Source organism: Bacidia gigantensis (genome assembly GCF_019456465.1).
Source record: "Bacidia gigantensis strain McMullin 20006 chromosome Unknown contig_132, whole genome shotgun sequence".
Lineage (NCBI taxonomy): Eukaryota > Fungi > Ascomycota > Lecanoromycetes > Lecanorales > Ramalinaceae > Bacidia > Bacidia gigantensis.
In genome coordinates this window covers 419,881-437,091 of record NW_025408592.1, presented here as the reverse complement: position 1 = coordinate 437,091, position 17,211 = coordinate 419,881, and the positions used below count along the sequence as shown (strand labels likewise).

Sequence of the window (17,211 nt, the reverse complement as noted above, 5' to 3'; positions counted from 1 at the left end):
TGGCACGCTGTAGAAGGTTACTGTAAGCCTTACAGGCCTGACCGGGTGCATTGCGTCACGAAGAGTCAATGTTCTAACATGCATATGGCACTGCAATCTGCAAATGAAAAAGCCAGCATCGCACCACTGTCACTAAATAGAACGGGGCTTTCAGCGGAAAAAGATGATCGTGGTAAGAGGACAAAGAGAGGCCGCATGTGATCAGTGACGGCCTGTATAAGTCTTAGAATTGAATGGACTCATCATCTCCTGCTTGGAAACCTGCGCCCCTTAATGCTACAAGTGGCTCCTTATACACGCATTATGCAATGTTTGCACGTGACAACGTGACTAAGGCAAAATGGCTCGGCAAATATTGAATCTCCTTCCGTCTGGTGTCAACATCAGGATTCATTGCGACTTTTGTCTCTACCCAATTGAGCCAAATTGAAGCATGAGTGAGGGCTTCTGAAAGCTGGGAAATATTCTCCGCATCTGGCGCACTCCGCGCCCTGCCAAAATGGCAGCTGCGACCATCACACTTTCCTCGTCGCCGTTCGCTATGGACTTTGTGCCAACTCCCCCAGGTATAACGCGATCTCCTATCTCGTCATCGTCGCCACTTCCTTCTCCTTCACAATTGTTCTCAACCATGCCGTCGCATACTTCAAATGGTAGCAGAATTGCTCCAATTCCTAGGGATGCCGCCACTGGCTTCTCTAATGCTTCGACCGTTTTGCGCGAAGATCGGTCGCTTGCTGAGCCTACTCTTCCTGTGAGCGCTTTCAGATTAGGATTGGCGGAAAGGTACAAAGGGTTTGCCAGTACAACCAATCTCGAAGCCGCTGTTCCCCCTGAACCAGACCAGAAGCAGGGCAGAAAGCTCAAGGAGGTGAGCAAGAATACTAGATCTTCAAACAAGCATGGCCGAAAGACTGAAAGCACAAAAAGCCACCAGGAAGAAAGAAAGTCAAAGTCAGCATCAAAAACGTCCCGTAAGAAGAAGACAGATGGTGACGAGAAGCAAGTCAAGATAAAAGAAGCTAAAATCACGAAGCCGGGTAAAGAGAGATCCAAAAGAGAAGTCAATGATGCCTCTAAGGATGGGAAGCAGAAGAGAGTCAAGAAGTCGTCAACCATGTCTGTTTTATTAGACGATGCTGGAAACAGGTCAATACCTGAGAAGACAGAAGGCATGGCATTAAGTAGAGCTGTCAAGAGACGACGCGACTGGACCCCTACTCGGGACGTGAAGAGGAAATCCATCGTTGTCGAGCACAGCTCGAATGCACGTGAGGACCATTTCCGGAACACAGCTGGTAGCACTGTTTTAGCACAGTCGTTGAAAGATTATGGCTTTACGATGCCAAAGGATTTCAAGCACTTTGATTCGGAGCTTGTCAGACAGACTGAAAACAATCCAGTTGTCAGCAAGAAGAGGATTCAGCTTGTGAATGGCTTGTCCCATCCTCCAGTCATAGCTGAAAAGCCACGAAGGGCCAGGTCTCCAACCAAGAAAGCACAGACAATCACTGAAAAAGCAACTGCTCCTTTCGTAGCCCTACAAGACGAGAAGGAGCCGTCGCTCTTACAACTCTTGGCTCCACCAAAAGTATCAGAAAATGAGGCGCAAGTTTCTACGACGGGACCTAAACGGAGATCGAAATCCACTTCAAATCGATCCAAGGGTAAAGCTCAAGATATTGTACCTGTGCTGCTCTCGCCCAAATCTGCTATGAAGCAGGTAAAGGAACAGGAGCTGATATTTGGGACATCGAGTCAGCTTGCTAGGGATGAGTCGCCGACGTTCTTGAAAGACCTACATCAAGCTATGAAGGAATCTGAGCATATGCCCATCCTGCAGATACCTGAAGCGGCAGAGCAGGAAGATGTAGATCCTCCGACCAACTCACGACAACAGTCAGGGACTTTGGCATCTAAAGTGACGAAGAATTTATGGGCAGCCAGCGCAAGAGATTCTGATAATTCGCTTCTCGAAGTCGAAACTGTAGGTTTTGCGAATCGAGAAAGCCGTTCGATGCAGAGGAGAGTAAATGATCGGCATCAAACAATTCAGATTGCCCCCGAGAATGACAGCTTCCAAGACATTGATGTGATATCAACTTCTCCTCGTTCTAAGCCTGATCCCACGAGTGATATCTCCGAATACACTGAACTTCACAAAAAGGCCAACAATGACATTGATATGAGAGGTACGACGTGGGATGCAAAGGTCCCTTCCACAGAAGGTCACAAGCTGAAGTCAATTTCGGAAAAGAAGAAATCTGATGAGAAATCAACGGCAACAGACGCCATGCCCAATTTTCAGGGTTACACGGAGGGCGAACTAAGGAAGCAGATCTCTTCATATGGCTTCAAGTCACTCAAAAAGCGAGAAGCTATGATCACTCTGTTACGAGATTGTTGGAAAAGCCAAAGGAACATGAAATTGCAAAATCTGCCCAACGGGATTAACCAAGCGCCAAAAGCAATTGTAGAACTCGCTCAAGAGGCGTCTGTTGATACTTTTGATCCTGTCAAAAGAAAAGGTTGGCCTTCGAAGTTCGCTGCCCTGCCTACGACAGCAAATGGAAATCTGTCATCACCGCCGAAAAAGGCCAGAGGCCGGCCAAAGAAGTCTGCTAGCACGACTGCCTCGCCAGCGAAGCCGAAAGGTGGTGTCAGTAAGCGACGAAAAAACAGCCCATCAGTAGAACAAATTCATGCCGAAGATGAAAATGAAGATGAAGAAGATGCTCGTGTAGCGTCTTCAGGCCGCCCACCTTCGCGCCAAAAAGCTGCTCGTAAGGATGCCAAGCGATCTGGTGAGGATGAACAGGAACGTGAACGCCTTTTGGAGACTATCACTAAGGCAGTCAAGACATATCCTCCAACGAATGACCCGACTAAACTCACTTGGTACGAAAAGATCTTGATTTACGATCCTATCATCATCGAGGATCTGAGAATGTGGTTGAATAATGAGGGTCTTGTTAGAGTCGGTGAGGATGATGAGGTCGACGATTTTTTGGTCAAAGCGTGGTGTGAAGGACGAAGTGTGTGCTGCGTGTGGAGGGACACCCATAGGGGTGGCCAACGTGTGAGATATTAAGTCGTCTTGCTTTGCTGTACAGCCTTTGGTTCAGCGCTAGCTTTGGAAGCCTCTATGTTGGCTAGCTCCTGAGATTATCGCAATTCGTCCAGTTCAGAGCATCAATTATCAAGTCGTCTGTCGGACCAAGTAATCATACAGCGCCCCTGAGTGCCATCAATCCCAAGACCTGCATCTCTACTTCCCTCCTTTCCTTCTCAATCTCCCTATACCCTTTCTGCCCCTGCGCTGTACCATCATCGCGAACCCCAGACAAGACCTGTTCACCCTCTAAATTACCATCCTTCCGCCGTCTCCCTTTCCCCTTCCCTTTCCCCTTTCCTTTCCCATCACCACCACTACCGAGTTTGTAGACCCTCCTCACCTTCCCCAAGTCACAACACCTCCTCAAAGCCTCCTCTCCAAATTCTTCCCTCGTCCCCTCAACCACGCTCCCCAGATGATCGCGCACGCTCTCTTCCGTCACCCCCCTACCACCACCACCGTCCTCACCCAACCCCAAAGACGGACAAACAACCTTCACAACCACCAACTCCCTCGTCCCCTCCCCTATCCCGAACTGTCTGAGTGTACTCCCGATATTATTCGTATAGCCCAGACAATACACGATTTCGCTGTAAACGGTTCTGGTGCGCAGGCGATGGTGCTGCAGGTCGTTGATCGCGCGGAATATGGCTGCGGAGAGGTGGAGGGGGGAGAGGAGGGTTGAGGCGTCGATGAAGGCGTAGGAGAGGGGGGTGGAGGAGGAGGGGTTGGGGGAGGGGTTGGGGGAGGTTAGTTGGGAGTGAAGGTGTGGGGCATTGAGGACGGCTGTGTAGAGCGCGATGTGGATGCGGAGGTCGGGGGGGAGGTGGGGGAGGGTGAGGGTGGTGAGGGGCAAAGGCGTGGTCATTACTGGGCGTTAGGATAGTGCATCGAGTCAAGAAGTCGATGGAGTGGGTCTGGTAAGGTAGTTTGATATTGAGATTTCCCAAAACGGTAATGTGGGCAATTGTGGTGCAGGTGGGGTGACGTATGAACCTACACTCACGACTCCCATCTTCCACCACGTTGAAATACAATGCAACTCATCACTAACGATTTCTTGTTGTCATGATATCTATATCTAGACACACCTATTCCATTCCAATCCTATAGGGTTCTCCCAGCAATATCCTCCACCTCACCATCCCCTCCCGCAACCATGCGTCTCATCAAACAATCAATCGACCCCCGCACCACCGCCGGCAGCATAACCCTCTACCCCGAAGACCCCGAAGACATGTGGTTCACCTACAATCTCCTCCGACCCGGCGATCTCCTCCGCGCCAGCGCCCTCCGCCGCGTCACAACCGAATCCACAACCGGCTCCACATCCTCGCAACGCGTCCACATGACCCTCCTGATCCGCGTGACCGCTCTCGACTTTGACATGCAAGCTTCCCAACTCCACGTCAGCGGGCGCATCGCCGAGGAGACTAAACACACAAAGGTGGGACAATTCCACACCCTAGATTTAGAGCTGAACAGGAACTTCACGGTGGAGAAGAAGGAGGGGTGGGATTCTGTGGCTAGGGCGCTGGTGAGTGAGGCGTGCGATCCGGTCAAGTCGGCTGAGGTGTGGGTGGTCGTTATGCAGGAGGGTCTGGCGAATATTGCGCTGCTTACGGGCCAGAGGACGGTGCATAGGCAGAAAGTGGAGGTGGGCGTGCCGAAGAAGCGTGGGGTGGGAAGGCAGGGTGATCATGATAAGGGGTTAGAGCGGTTTTATGCGGTGACGATGGAGACGCTGTTGAGACAGATTGGGGATCTGGGGCCGGAGGGAGGGCAGGTGAAGCCCGTGTTGTTGGCTAGTCCGGGGTTCACGGCGCAGGGGTTCTTGAAGTATGTGATGGAGACGGCGCAGAGGAAGGGGGATAAGGCGTTGCTTGCTAGGAGGGATAGCTTTGTGGTTGCCCATTCGGCGAGTGGGTATATGCATGCGCTGGATGAGGTGTTGAAGAGTCCGGAGGTTTTAGCTAGGTTGAAGGATACGAAGTATGCGAGGGAGACGAAGGTGATGGATGAGTTCAAGACCCTGTTGAGGAAGGATGATGGGAGGGCTTGGTATGGGCCGAGGGAGGTGGAGCAGGCTGTTGAGAAGGGTGCTGTGGGGAGAGGTGGCGGTGTGTTATTGATTATTGATGATTTGTTTAGGGCGCAGGATGTTGCGAAGAGGAAACGGTGGGTCGGGCTTGTGGATAGGGTGAGGGATGATGAAGGGGGTGAGGTGAGGATATTGAGTGGGACGCATGATAGTGGGAAGCAATTGGAGGCATTGGGCGGCATTGCTGCGATACTAACATTTCCACTCGAAGATTTGGATGATGATGCTGAAGATGAAGGTGAGCAGTCGCTGTCTAATGATCAAAGCATACCGCAAATGCCATGACAATGAATTCCTTCTTTTGGATACCGCCTGTAAGTGTTCTACGGTAGGTGTTCCTTGCCACGTCTACGTTGTCTTTAGTCTGTCTTTGCCTTGTAGAAAGTGTGTATGTCCCCCATTCATATTGTGAAAAAAATACATTTATCATATTCATCGTTAATATCCAGTCCTATCAAGAAAACTTCTTGTCCTCATAATTTTACACCCACTTTTCAACTACATTGATAACACAATCCAATCAGTACAGTCTTCGTCCAACCCCTCCGTTCCTCCTCCTATCACTTCCATTACCCAAGCCCTGGTGGGCCCTGCCCAGTCCTACGCCTCGCAAAGTCGTCCATAAATAAATTTACCGCAGTATCCAACTCCCATCCCGAAACCCACATGTAGTAGAGGGACACCGCCCTCGAGATGCTCCCTTTGTAACGCGTGTGGCGAAATCCTTCGCAAAAGTCCCACGCCTTTTCTTCCTCAATTGATGTGAATGGCACCGGCTCGTTCGAGCCGGAATGCACATCGTTATAGCTAGCGGCATGACTCCAACTGTATTGTTGCGCTGTTGTGGAAAGCGCCCTTTCATCGTCGGCTTCGGTGGTGGATGACCAACCCAATGCTTGCGGCGTCGTGTCGGATGGGAAGAAAGGAAAGACGGGGGCGGGGGTGATGCCGTTGCGGAGGAAGTCCTGGGCGGCAGCTCGGGTGCACTGGAAATGCTGGGCGACCAGGGCTAGGTTGATCTCCCTGTCGTTGGCAGTGTAGACAGGTCCTTGGCCCTGGCCTAGTAGGCTGGGTGTGGTGGCGGAGCTTGAAACGGCGGCTTGGACACTCACAGAGTTGATGGTCGATAGTGAGGAGGATCGAGAAGTGCTTTCTCCTCCTGATGGGCCATGGAGAGGGGCTTGAGGTGCCATGACAAGCTTGAACGGTTTGAAGAAGTAAGTATGTTTCTAAAGTTTCTCTTATTGAGATGTTAGTGAATTCAGATGGCAAGACGGGATTGTGAGTTTTCTGAATGAGAAAGAAAGGAAGAGAGGATACACATAGCGAGTCTTTTATAGCACTGCAGCAGACATGCTCCAGGGCGTTGGTGGCTACATTCTATTCAGCAACAAGTTTTTCAATGGCTGATGGCTAAAGTCTTCTCAGCAACAAGGTTTTTCAACGTCTGCCATTCTGCTTAAATGACCATTTGTGGCTTTTATCAGATACCTGTTCCGCCACCCGAAACATTGAAATTACTGACGTTGACATCCCAGCCATTCGAGGCGTTGAATTCATCTGTCCTAGTCGAGCTGGTTAGCTTTCCATAATGGACCTCCTCTGCACACTCCTTTCCTAAGACACATTCGGCGACGCGGTCGCCTGCCTTCTTCCCTTCCATCAAGGCTCCATGGAGGAAGCCATAGTATTCGGCACTTGTATGCTCGCCGGCAAACCACACTCTACCCACATTCGATCTAAGATTTTGATGACTCTCTAGCGTCACATAAGGTGGCCAATTTGAGTAACTCCCATAGCTCCATGGCGTCTCACTCCATCTCTGATAGAAGGAAGCTATCGGTTCAGGGACCGTGGAGGAAGGAAACATAGAGCGGAGTACAGCTATGGCTTGAGATCTTGTTTCCTCGTCGGACTGAGCTTCGATAATGTACGCTTGTGGGGTTGTGACGGTGCAGAAGATGATGCCACTATCAGGAAGGAAGTCCACGTGGTCGAGAGACTGCCAGAGGGGATAGTAGCCGCGGGTGTAGGGGTCAGCATAAAGAAAGAATTGTGTGGAGGTGTTCCAAAAGACGTCTTCGCTGGCGAACTGTAGAAATATTTTGGTGTACGTAGCTATAGCGAAGGTAGAGATGGCATTCTGTTTCCATTCCGGCAATTGGGGGTTGAAGGATATGCCACCTGTTGATGGAAGCCGTTGCAGTACGCCCAGACTGAACGTGCAGATGGCGTAAGACGCTTTGATACAGGTACCATTCTTAGTTTGGATCATGACGCCGGTGTCCTCGTAGGATATGCCTGTGACAATTGTGTTGAATAGTAGACGTGAATCGTGAGGTCTCAGAAAAGTAGCAGCTTCACCTCGAACGATTGTGGAAAAGCCGCGTGAATCAAATACGAAGTTATTGTCGTCAGAATATTGGTAGAAGGTAGCATTCTATACGAGATCAACTCACCATTCACTGTGAGGAGTATATGACGAACATTACTTGCGACAGAGAACAGCTGAGAGCTTTGTTCCTGGCCGGTATCAGTCTTTCTAGTTTACATTTATTTTGATAGGTCATATTACTGGAGGGAAACCATCGTCGAAATCATGCTCCTATTATGGTCCCAAGTCAGTATAATCATGCGAGCAGTCAAATGTCAGCGACATCGTCCAGACAGATCCCCTGGCTGCGTCTCGGACCAACACTTACAAACCACTCGACAGCACTAGCATTAGAATCTAAGGTCGATCTCCAGCCTGCCTCATTCAATGCTGCACGAACACTACGATCTGGCAAATCACGGGTTTGTATGTAGCCAGCATCCTGCTCGGTGATCGTGTACGCATCATCAAAGCTGTCGAGCAGGTCGGTGTAATCAGCAGCACCTGTATCTGTGAAGGTCTTGAGGCTGTCAAAGTCCTGATATCTGCAAGTGGTCAGAGACTTTATCTGCGGACGTAGATAGACTGAACCTACGTATTTGTTAGATTATACTTCTTCGCCTATCCTCTTTGTTAGTAGCTCATCTAAGTCAAGGGCATTGGGAGACCTGCGAGTGTCCAGATTGGGTTTTCGGGCCCGGGTGGAGTGACGGTGCCTTGGACCTGTCAAGCAGAGGGTTAAGCCATGGCTACGTCTCTCGGAAAGTAGGTTATCCAACCCAGTTTGCCCCAAGTTCAATGATGTATGGTGACCCATCGGCTTTCCGTCCAAATGAACTTTCAAGGGCCCTTCCCCCAATCCGATTTGTATATTCTACAATCAGGAATTCGGTAATCGATGAATTAGATAGTGCTTGCTATAAAGGCTTTAGTAACGAATGGAGCGTCACGAACGGGTTCCTGTGCCTACAGCGGCAGTGATGCCAGCAATGCCTGCTCCGCTGACAACGTGAGTCAGTGATTGGATCTTCTCGATGGAATGTTGACACTTACAGTATCACGACTTCTGTTTCTGTCGTAGAGCGACAAGTCTGGTTGTAGCCGTTGCTGACCGGTAGTGCATTTGCGGCGATGCTAAGGAGTAAGCAAGTCAGGATCTTTCGGACGGCCATTGATCCTGGAATGCACGGGGCGGACACCATTGATGAACAGACATTTGCAAAGTTATCGTTCAGCTTGCACAAAGATTTGCTCTCGGGTAGATGGATCTTGCTTTCAGATAACTCGTATCGGACTTGCTCGGCGGATCAGTCCGTCATCAGGGGAATGTCGGCGGAATATCATATTGACTGATATTGTGATTCAAAGGGGACTCCGTGCGATAACAACAAGCAATGTCATTGTACTTTCGGGGCTCCTGCAGAACGCGCAGAGCTAAGTTAATGACCATGCGTCAGGCACTCAATGTCGCATGGCTAGTTCCCGAGCTTGCAGATTCATCAGATGGGGCAGGACTTGGAGAGTCCTCGGGGACAGACTCATTTATCGATGGCAGCTGCAAACACCGTACATAGATGTTTGGATGGTCATTAATTGAAGAGGTCAGTATCTTTGGATCTTGTTTGAGGCTCTGGTGCGTCCGAAGCGTGAAGACAAAAATCAACTTCGTCATCTCATCATTGCGCATTGAGTGGTTTACTGAGTGTTGTGACATTGTCGCGCCTGCCAGTGTCTCTCAGACGTCCAAGGTAGTCGACGGCGACGATAAGCAGATAGGTCGTCAGCCGAGCACTTGATGGCTCAGAGTAGGTAGTCTCAGAGATTCAAAGAATTACCACTTTTGTGCATTTCGACACAGAGAGCAGACCTAAGAGCCTAGCCACTGACACTTGCCTTACGGCGAGGTGCATGGCGAGGAAACCTCTCAGAAAATCACATGAAAGGAAACGCCAATTTAGGGGGACCATCCCAACTTTAAGTGTGCGGAGATTTGCTATTCTAGTGGTGGGGGACTTCAGACATATTCGAGATGTAAATAGAAACACGGAAGTCAACATTAGGAAATTTGGACGACATGCCATTGTCCACCTACACGGCTACCTCTCTGGATTCGCAAAATTCTATCACAGCATTGAAGTGATGGAAATGTGTCTAGTCAATCTCATGTCAATACTCGAAGCCCCTGAGAGATCATTGGGGATGCGCATTGAGATTGGGGGTCTTTTGTCAGCTGAATAGTGGTGAAGGATTATGATCGCAAAGCAATGGATAAGCGCAGTGAGAATTGAACTTCCCTACTCCGAAATGATGAAAATCTGAAGCGGAGAGATAAGCTGATGACTATAGTTGAATGTCTTCGAGTACTGCTCCAGTGTAGACTAATCATGAGGATAATCAAATCACCCAGTCGGGAAGTTACACAGATTTGCTCGCTCCTTCGCGCTGCTTAGTGGAATGATGATGGTCAGAAGCTATGAATAGCAGCGACATTGATGATTTATTATGAGAAACCTGAGGTATCTATCTCAGGCGACCGCGATCTCGTGAGGCTCCACGTAAGGCGTTCACAATATGCGAGATGTAGCGAGCTTACCACTGGCTTAGGTATCGGCTATCTTCCATCTCCGCGTCTGGGAAGCCTTACACCATGCTCCACTTAGGTGCGATGGCAAGGACGACAAATCACAAATGGCCTGATTCGGATGTTAGGAAGTCTATCGATGATGCAGCTTTTGTGCAAATTCGGACAATTAATGGGGTCGCGCAAAAGGTCGTTTTGGGATGTTTAGGAGGCTAAAACAATTTCGAGATTTGCAACCAATGGGTTGGTGCTAAGCCTCTTCCGGCAAATTAGGAGGATTTCCAGGGGTAAAATCCTCCGAAGCGTTAATACTCCCGAGCGATGTGGCTGTGAGACCCTGCAATTTCGAATTCCCATCATCCGTGCTCTATCCTTCTTGCTATATGCTTACTTTCTTCCTGAACGATCATAAAACTCCCGCGCCCATGGTTCAGTACCTAGCTGACTTCTTCCTCATGATGCTGCACGGCTTGATCGCTGAGGCTGTGCCCTTCAGTAGTGACTCGTACCTTCCCTCTCTCTGGCTGGCTCGTCTCCCCGCGTCCGGGTCGCGTTGCGCAATACTCGGTCGCTTGACATCACCCTTTTCTCCTTCGTGTGTCTAAGTGACCTCGATCTAAGGCCGAAGGTTCGTACCACGGGGTCGAGTCTGTCGTTTCTTTCTGCTACTCGCTGCGTCGGCCTCCGCCATGTCTGTCTCTTCCATAGCTCGCGTGTTTCACCTCTTTGCGGTCCATTCCTTTTCTCCTTCGCTGCGCATCCTAGACCACTGGTAACACCAGCGGCGGTAGAAGGATTCGAGGATGCGATGGAGCGCTTAGGTACCACTGACGGCGCCCCGTAAGTTCCCTAAAGCTTGCTTACAGCAGCACACCGTATTCTGATAAGAAGGTTCATGGAGCAAAGCTTGCACTCGTGACCCTTCCCGATCGATCTCATGTCTTGCCTTGTGGGCCGTCCGTGTGATGTATTCCGAATCATCCAACCCCACCTTCTTTCGCCAATCGCCAAGTCGCCAGTTCCGGAATGCCATCCAGGCCTGCTGTGACTAAGTGGTCTGCCTGAAAGAGTAAAACACACGACTCTCGGTGCTCTCACTAGGTCTTCGCTGTCTTGGATCCCGAGCTTGCCTCTTGACTAAGATAATCACTGCTCCACCGGTAAGATGCTTATGGCGCTTAGGCCTTCCGTCAGGATGGCGGTGTGGCGGAGCACACAGGGTACCTGCATTCTGTGCCAGATGGCCTTGATATTGGGGGCCTGTTCCGGTGCAGTAATACGTGGCAAGTAAGACTGAGGGGCGTTGAGTAACTGGAACCAGCAGTCGCGGCTCTGTCTGCCGATGTCATTGTACCTGTTCGTGACCAAGTTCAAACGGTTTTTGTCACCGTGTTCCTGAAGCGATTGGTCTGGGTGTGGGTCTCGAGAAAGACTTGCGGAAGAAGAACGGGCACGTTAGGCGTCTATGTTTTTGATGTCTTTGCATTTCGGTACTCTAAACGTTGACAAAGCGCCTCCCATGCGCAAAATCAAAAAAGTAACGCTATGTGGTATCATGCATACATGTACACAGAAAAAATCCCTCAGAGGGCAGTTCACGTCGCTGTTCTATGTGCAGTCATCGTCCCGTCTGCCAAGCCCTGATAGCAAAGTATGTCCAATTTCAAGCAAGTAAATTCGTAAATAATATGCACATTCATCGAATCAAGTCTTCACCTGTGATGTTCGTATAATCTCATAGTGTTGCCCTTGGGCTCAGGTGTCCGATCGAGTGTGTGGATCCTACGGGGCTGGCTGTAACTGTAGTTTCCCACGGATCTCTGAGGTAGTTGGAGTGTGCGCCGTAAGGTGCCCTGCCAGGATGCATTTCTTCCCACTTCCGAGCACAGTATTTCGCTGGCCATCGCTCCGAAGCACCGAAATCCAGCATCTGAATGATAGTCAGCCACATTGAGTCTCAAAATGGTTTCATAATCCCGCTTCGCCTCAGTTGCCGTTTCTAGGCTAGACCTGAAGAAGGCGCGGCGGTTTGAGGATGGATAAACAGATCGCTAGGGAAACTCGTACCTTTGCTGCAATGATGTCAAATTGGAATTTCTCCCAGTAGTCGTAGGCTTGCTCCAGAGCTTGAACCTAGTAATTCACATTAGTTCCCAACACGAGCACCGAGAAACTGAACATGCTCACATCTGTATCTGTCCATGTCCTCATGCGTTCCCTTAACCTTTTGAATCGCATTTGCAGTGCTGGGACCTGATACGACTTCCCCAAATCTGTTTGGAACCGCACAGCAATGTCTTTCCAAGGCAGGTTTTCCTCCTCCTTCAACCTCAGGAGGAGTTGTTCTTCCTCATTCAGTTCAACGGGACCCTGCGATGCTCCAGAAAGAGCTCGCTTTCGCTTTCTTGGCCCATAGTCTGAGATTTCCTCATCCTCACGAGCCCTTTTCAGTGCGTTCATGGTGCTAAGACCGATTGGATCCGGAGCGATAGGGATTGGACGTGAACGATTGGGTGATTGTGATGGATTTGAAGTGGCGTAATCTGATGTAGGATAATAAGGACTGGTGAGCTTGTTGTGGGGAATTCCATGGGACTGAGGGGAAAGGGTGAAAATTGGAGGTGGGAATTCCTCGTTCTTCATTCTGAAAGGATTTTCTGTGAATAGAAGGTCTTCCACATTGGGGCCAAATGTGGATGGGCTGCTTTTCGGGCGTGAAAGGTGTAAATGACTATTTGTCATGGGGTTGACCTGAAGTGGGGGTGGTCGTCTGTGAGGAGCTGAATACGCTTGAGAAAAGTCCGCCATGCTTGCTGGCATGGTATCCTGAGGTGAAGGTATGAAGTGATGTTGCGGCTTCGAATCATAAGGTGAGCGTACGAGAGGGGAATGAGTGTTCCAGTCTGCGTCTGAGAACTGATGAGGATTCATCATTTGGTTCGGGTACATAATATCTACCCCCGAGCCAGAATAGTCGGAAGGCATAGACACGGTGCTGCAGACAAGCGTCATACGTGATAGCGTGACAGAGAAAGTGGATGGTTGTCAGTCTTTGAACAAGAATGAATGTGGACGGTGGTGAGAAAGAGTGTTGAGTGTATTCGAGTGTGTCCGAATGGGGCAATGGTATGTATATCAAGGCGTCGGGCCACAGTCACGTACTACGCAAGGATTGAATGCAGGTCTGGAACATGGGAAGAAGGAAGGGTTACTTGTAACTTTGTAAGAGAGCAGAACAGATGAGGCTGTGTGGGTCAGAGAGTTTAATGAGCGTCAGAGGCATCAATTTTCCTTTATGGACTGTGCCGGATGCTGCGGTCGCCCAAATCGACATCATCCTGGGCGCGAGAATTTTGGCATTGGGCTTCTGACTTGACTCTGACTATGAACTAGCGTCACACTTGGTCTCTTGCTACTGTTGCTAGTCCTTCCGCCGCGTCGTAGACTTTTCTGGTAGGCTTAGCACCCGTACGCGTTTCAGGACCTTCGAGGCAATTATTAGCGTAAATAGCGTTGAGTCTACTCGAGGGTCTGGTTCCACCAATGCGGCCTGCGTTACTGGCGCCGGGATCGACTATGGGCTCCTAGCGAGGCGAGAACACTGGTCGTCTATTTTCCAGTGCTCGATATGGCAAGCTTGCGAGATGCTGCTGCTAGTCAGCGTGCATAAATGGAGAATGGAGGTTAATTGTGGAAACTAGGTGAGATTTTGGTCCCGGCCCCAAGCGCCGAACCACCAAAAGCTGTGGCTGTCCTGCAGGAAATAGAAGCCTTAAGAAAAGAAACACCATTCGGACAGACTCACGTACTGTTACCAGTCACTCTTGACGCCGTGTAAGATAGTTATCCTGTTATTTTCGGTGCAGGATTCGTGTGTGTGCCTGGTGGCAGGCAGGCAGGCAGGCAGGCAGTCCATGGGAGTGAGAGCGAGCGAGGTGGGCACTTGCTGCCCCAGCACTCCAGGAGATGGCAGGCTGCGCGGAAAGTACCCCAAATGCGTGATCAACTCGGTGATCCTTCTCCATGGGTGTCATATTGCGAGAGGTATAAGTATGAATGAAAAGCCGGAAGGGATGCGTGATCAACGGGCCTCTCATACCAAACACTCCTGAGACGCTGTGGCAGAAATGTTTATGCCAGGGAGTGATCCTAAGGAAGATTACGGCCTCGCAGGTTTCATTGCATTCGATCTCACTGCCAAATGGTACTCCGAAAGCCCCGATTCTCCCTCTCCCTCGTAAGTACCCGAGGCCGTTGCAGAATAAGATGCAGGAATGAGCATGCATGAACACGTGGATCCGGTGCAAGGACCAAGCTGCGACCTTCTGGACACTCCACTTCTGATTCCCGGTTTCCTGGTCAGGATCTGAGGCTCTTGCAGTAGCAGTGTGACGCTGACGGGCAGAGTTGCTTTGCCGCAGACCCCAGAGTCATGACTGCCTCCTAGGAGCCTCCAATCCGTAAGATAGGCCTGTAGTAAGCTTCATACATGAGCTTGCATGTTCAAAGTAGCCGATGAAGTGACCACGGAGTCCACAGTGTGCATCATGTGATTGTCTATATACCGTTCGTTCGCATTTCGCCTATGCATTATGCATCATCTCTAAATGTAAGACTTACACGTGACCAGAAAATAAAGGATCCAATCAACAGCCTTGCTGACTGGCCTAAGCTGAGTCTGGGCTTGCAAAGGCTATTAATATGACTCAATGTAGCTAGTGTAAAAGCCCAGTATTTTGCTCTATATCTCACGTCACTTCATGACTTTGGCTCATGATCAACGACTTTACATCAAGACTGCCCTGAATCTATCCAGGGGTTTCATTAATGTTTGACAGAATTTTCACGTTGCACATCATCTTCAGACTTTGCACCGGGTTACGCAACCCCCGTCCACTTAGACTGCCACGCTGCCCGACGATCAGACCAGCGGTCTACGCCGCACGGCCACAGATGATGGACAAAAAGTAATGCCCAGCTGGTCCTTTTAGCCCCCTTCAAAAATGCCTAGCCACAAACAAGAGACAAGGTCACTCCCTGTCCGCTGCACCTGAGTTGAGAAAGACAGTTTCTTAAAAGGTTTTTTCCGTATGCTATCGCAGGTCCCCTGAGGGTCTGCCTAAACTTTGAATATCAGTTCACGTAAGGCAGCCGGTCTACCGAGCCCAACTCTGGCCAAATGGCGTCTATCAAGTGTTTCACGTTGGGCGCTTGAGGAGGCTATGTCATGGCTTTCGATTTGGTCCCGATCGTATGGACGTAGGAAACTGAATTTTTCTAGGTTGCCCTTCAAGTGCGCCTGGCGTTTGACCTTGATCTGTCATCCAGCGATGACATTCCAAAAACTCACTAGGAGGACCGTTTGTTGACCAAAGCTTTCAGAGTAGCTTTCGGATTTGATTTAGCAAGGTCAAGTTGCGGCGCCATCATCGTATAGGGCCTTCCGCAATTTGCTCATGTTCAAGCATTGACCTCAGTTGTCGACCAAGGTCCACCATTACTCAAAGGCGTGACAGTAAGTGGTGGAGAAAAGCGTGCAAAGAGCGTCAAGTGATCAGCACCCATTGCTATTGCCCATATTGTAACGCAAGGTGGACAAGAGGTCTGCTTGACCCTAGACTAGCATGACAAGATCCAAGTGGGTGTTGGAAGGGGGCGCTAAGATTGCTGTTGACTGAGGGGTAGAGTTGGTGGCATCAAACTGTAGTGTTCTCGATTGGGCAGACTCAGCTTCTCTTGCCAGACTTATCATTTGACAGCCATCACTAGACAGAAATGTGATCCAACAATCAACGAATCTATGAGGGATTTTCCTCTCATAAGCAGGACGTAGATGACCCATGTTTCGTAGTCCGTAAAGTATTGAGAAATGCCTTGCATTAGCAAAGAAATCACGCAGACCGCCGGCTCTGCCCTACAAAGACCAACATGTGACTGGAAAATATTGCATGCGAGATTAGGAAATATGTGATTTTGATGAGCAACTCAATTCGTGTCATGTCAAAGACCTCGAGTGATCTTGCGAAATATCCTATGTTGAAGCCGAGTCGGCCGGCAAGCAATTAAAATTGATGTTTCACTGGCCTCTGACAAGCCCGGTGGTCTGCTGCTGATATTGTGGACGATCATCATCACTTTCATCGTCCATGAATTCCTCAAGATCATCGTCTTGAGCTCTCGAAGTTTTCGTCGTTGATTGTGGAGTCCCATTTCGAACAGTGTCGTCGTCTGCAGAAACAGATATACCTCGCTTCCCCCATTTCCCCCGTTGGTTTTTGGGGCAGCGCCACGGTTCGCTGCACTATTGACCTGCCCACTTTCCTCATCGAGTTCATTATCATTTCGACCTAACATTTTGCCTACTAAGAAACCGCGGCTTAGATCATCAGCATCTACTACACCACCATTCCGTAGCTTGACCCTTTGCCTTGTCCAATACACCCACGCAAAATCGGCATAGAATGCAGTCTGCACGATGCCGAAAATGACCGCCCTCCAGTCTGGATTTGGCTCCTTCTTGTCAGCGTATCGAAGGATCCAGTTCAAGATATACAATGCCCGATACGATCCGAGGAAAATGATATACCCAGAATCGATGACGGTCGGTACGGTAGTCTGTCGCAAAAGCAAGAGCTGAGGGGCTACGCATACAGACTCAAGAACAATAGAGAATGTCCACAGGACCTCGAAGAGAGACGTTGCCTTTCCTCTGGCAAGTGCTGCGAGTACAGGTCCGAGAACAATAGCTCCACCTGCGCAGTAGCCACCGAATTTCCATGCCTTCTCCTGCTCGCGTGTACGTGCATAGACCTTCATCATGATAAAAATGATGTAGAAGGAAGAAGTAATGTAAAAAATCTTCAGAATAAAGTTCCATAGCGATGCGCTCGCTGGCGACGTCCAGAACAAGTCAAGGTATCTAGTGACGAAGACAGCTGCGTAGAGAGCTTGGGTTATGAGAGAGACACCTTTTATCATCAGCAATTGTTCAAGGCTTTGTCATTCGAAGCTCGTACCTTCAGCGCTCTTATTGGAATGTA

At 49.7% G+C, this 17,211-nt stretch overlaps 5 protein-coding genes across 5 annotated transcripts; 2 read left to right on the top strand and 3 right to left on the bottom strand.

Moving 5' to 3' along the window:
• Positions 1 to 631: 631 nt before the first annotated feature.
• KY384_001401 (uncharacterized protein) lies at positions 632 to 3,091 on the top strand (the record flags this gene model as incomplete). Its single annotated transcript, XM_044809931.1, has 1 exon — positions 632 to 3,091. One exon carries the CDS (start codon positions 632 to 634, stop codon positions 3,089 to 3,091), a length of 2,460 nt encoding a protein of 819 aa, XP_044672943.1.
• Positions 3,092 to 4,274: 1,183 nt separating this feature from the next.
• Positions 4,275 to 5,501, top strand: KY384_001400 (uncharacterized protein; the record flags this gene model as incomplete). The annotated part of the gene is made up of 1 exon (XM_044809930.1): positions 4,275 to 5,501. The coding sequence occupies one exon, from the start codon at positions 4,275 to 4,277 to the stop codon at positions 5,499 to 5,501; it is 1,227 nt and encodes a 408-aa protein (XP_044672942.1).
• A 284-nt stretch (positions 5,502 to 5,785) lies between these two features.
• KY384_001399 (uncharacterized protein) lies at positions 5,786 to 6,409 on the bottom strand (the record flags this gene model as incomplete). The annotated part of the gene is made up of 1 exon (XM_044809929.1): positions 5,786 to 6,409. One exon carries the CDS (start codon positions 6,407 to 6,409, stop codon positions 5,786 to 5,788), a length of 624 nt encoding a protein of 207 aa, XP_044672941.1.
• Positions 6,410 to 6,615: 206 nt separating this feature from the next.
• On the bottom strand, positions 6,616 to 8,762 carry KY384_001398 (uncharacterized protein; the record flags this gene model as incomplete). The annotated part of the gene is made up of 6 exons (XM_044809928.1): positions 6,616 to 6,671; positions 6,708 to 7,656; positions 7,919 to 8,135; positions 8,186 to 8,211; positions 8,561 to 8,591; positions 8,644 to 8,762. The coding sequence occupies 6 exons, from the start codon at positions 8,760 to 8,762 to the stop codon at positions 6,616 to 6,618; spliced, it is 1,398 nt and encodes a 465-aa protein (XP_044672940.1).
• A 3,121-nt stretch (positions 8,763 to 11,883) lies between these two features.
• KY384_001397 (uncharacterized protein) lies at positions 11,884 to 12,631 on the bottom strand (the record flags this gene model as incomplete). The annotated part of the gene is made up of 3 exons (XM_044809927.1): positions 11,884 to 12,024; positions 12,239 to 12,304; positions 12,359 to 12,631. The coding sequence occupies 3 exons, from the start codon at positions 12,629 to 12,631 to the stop codon at positions 11,884 to 11,886; spliced, it is 480 nt and encodes a 159-aa protein (XP_044672939.1).
• Positions 12,632 to 17,211: the final 4,580 nt, after the last annotated feature.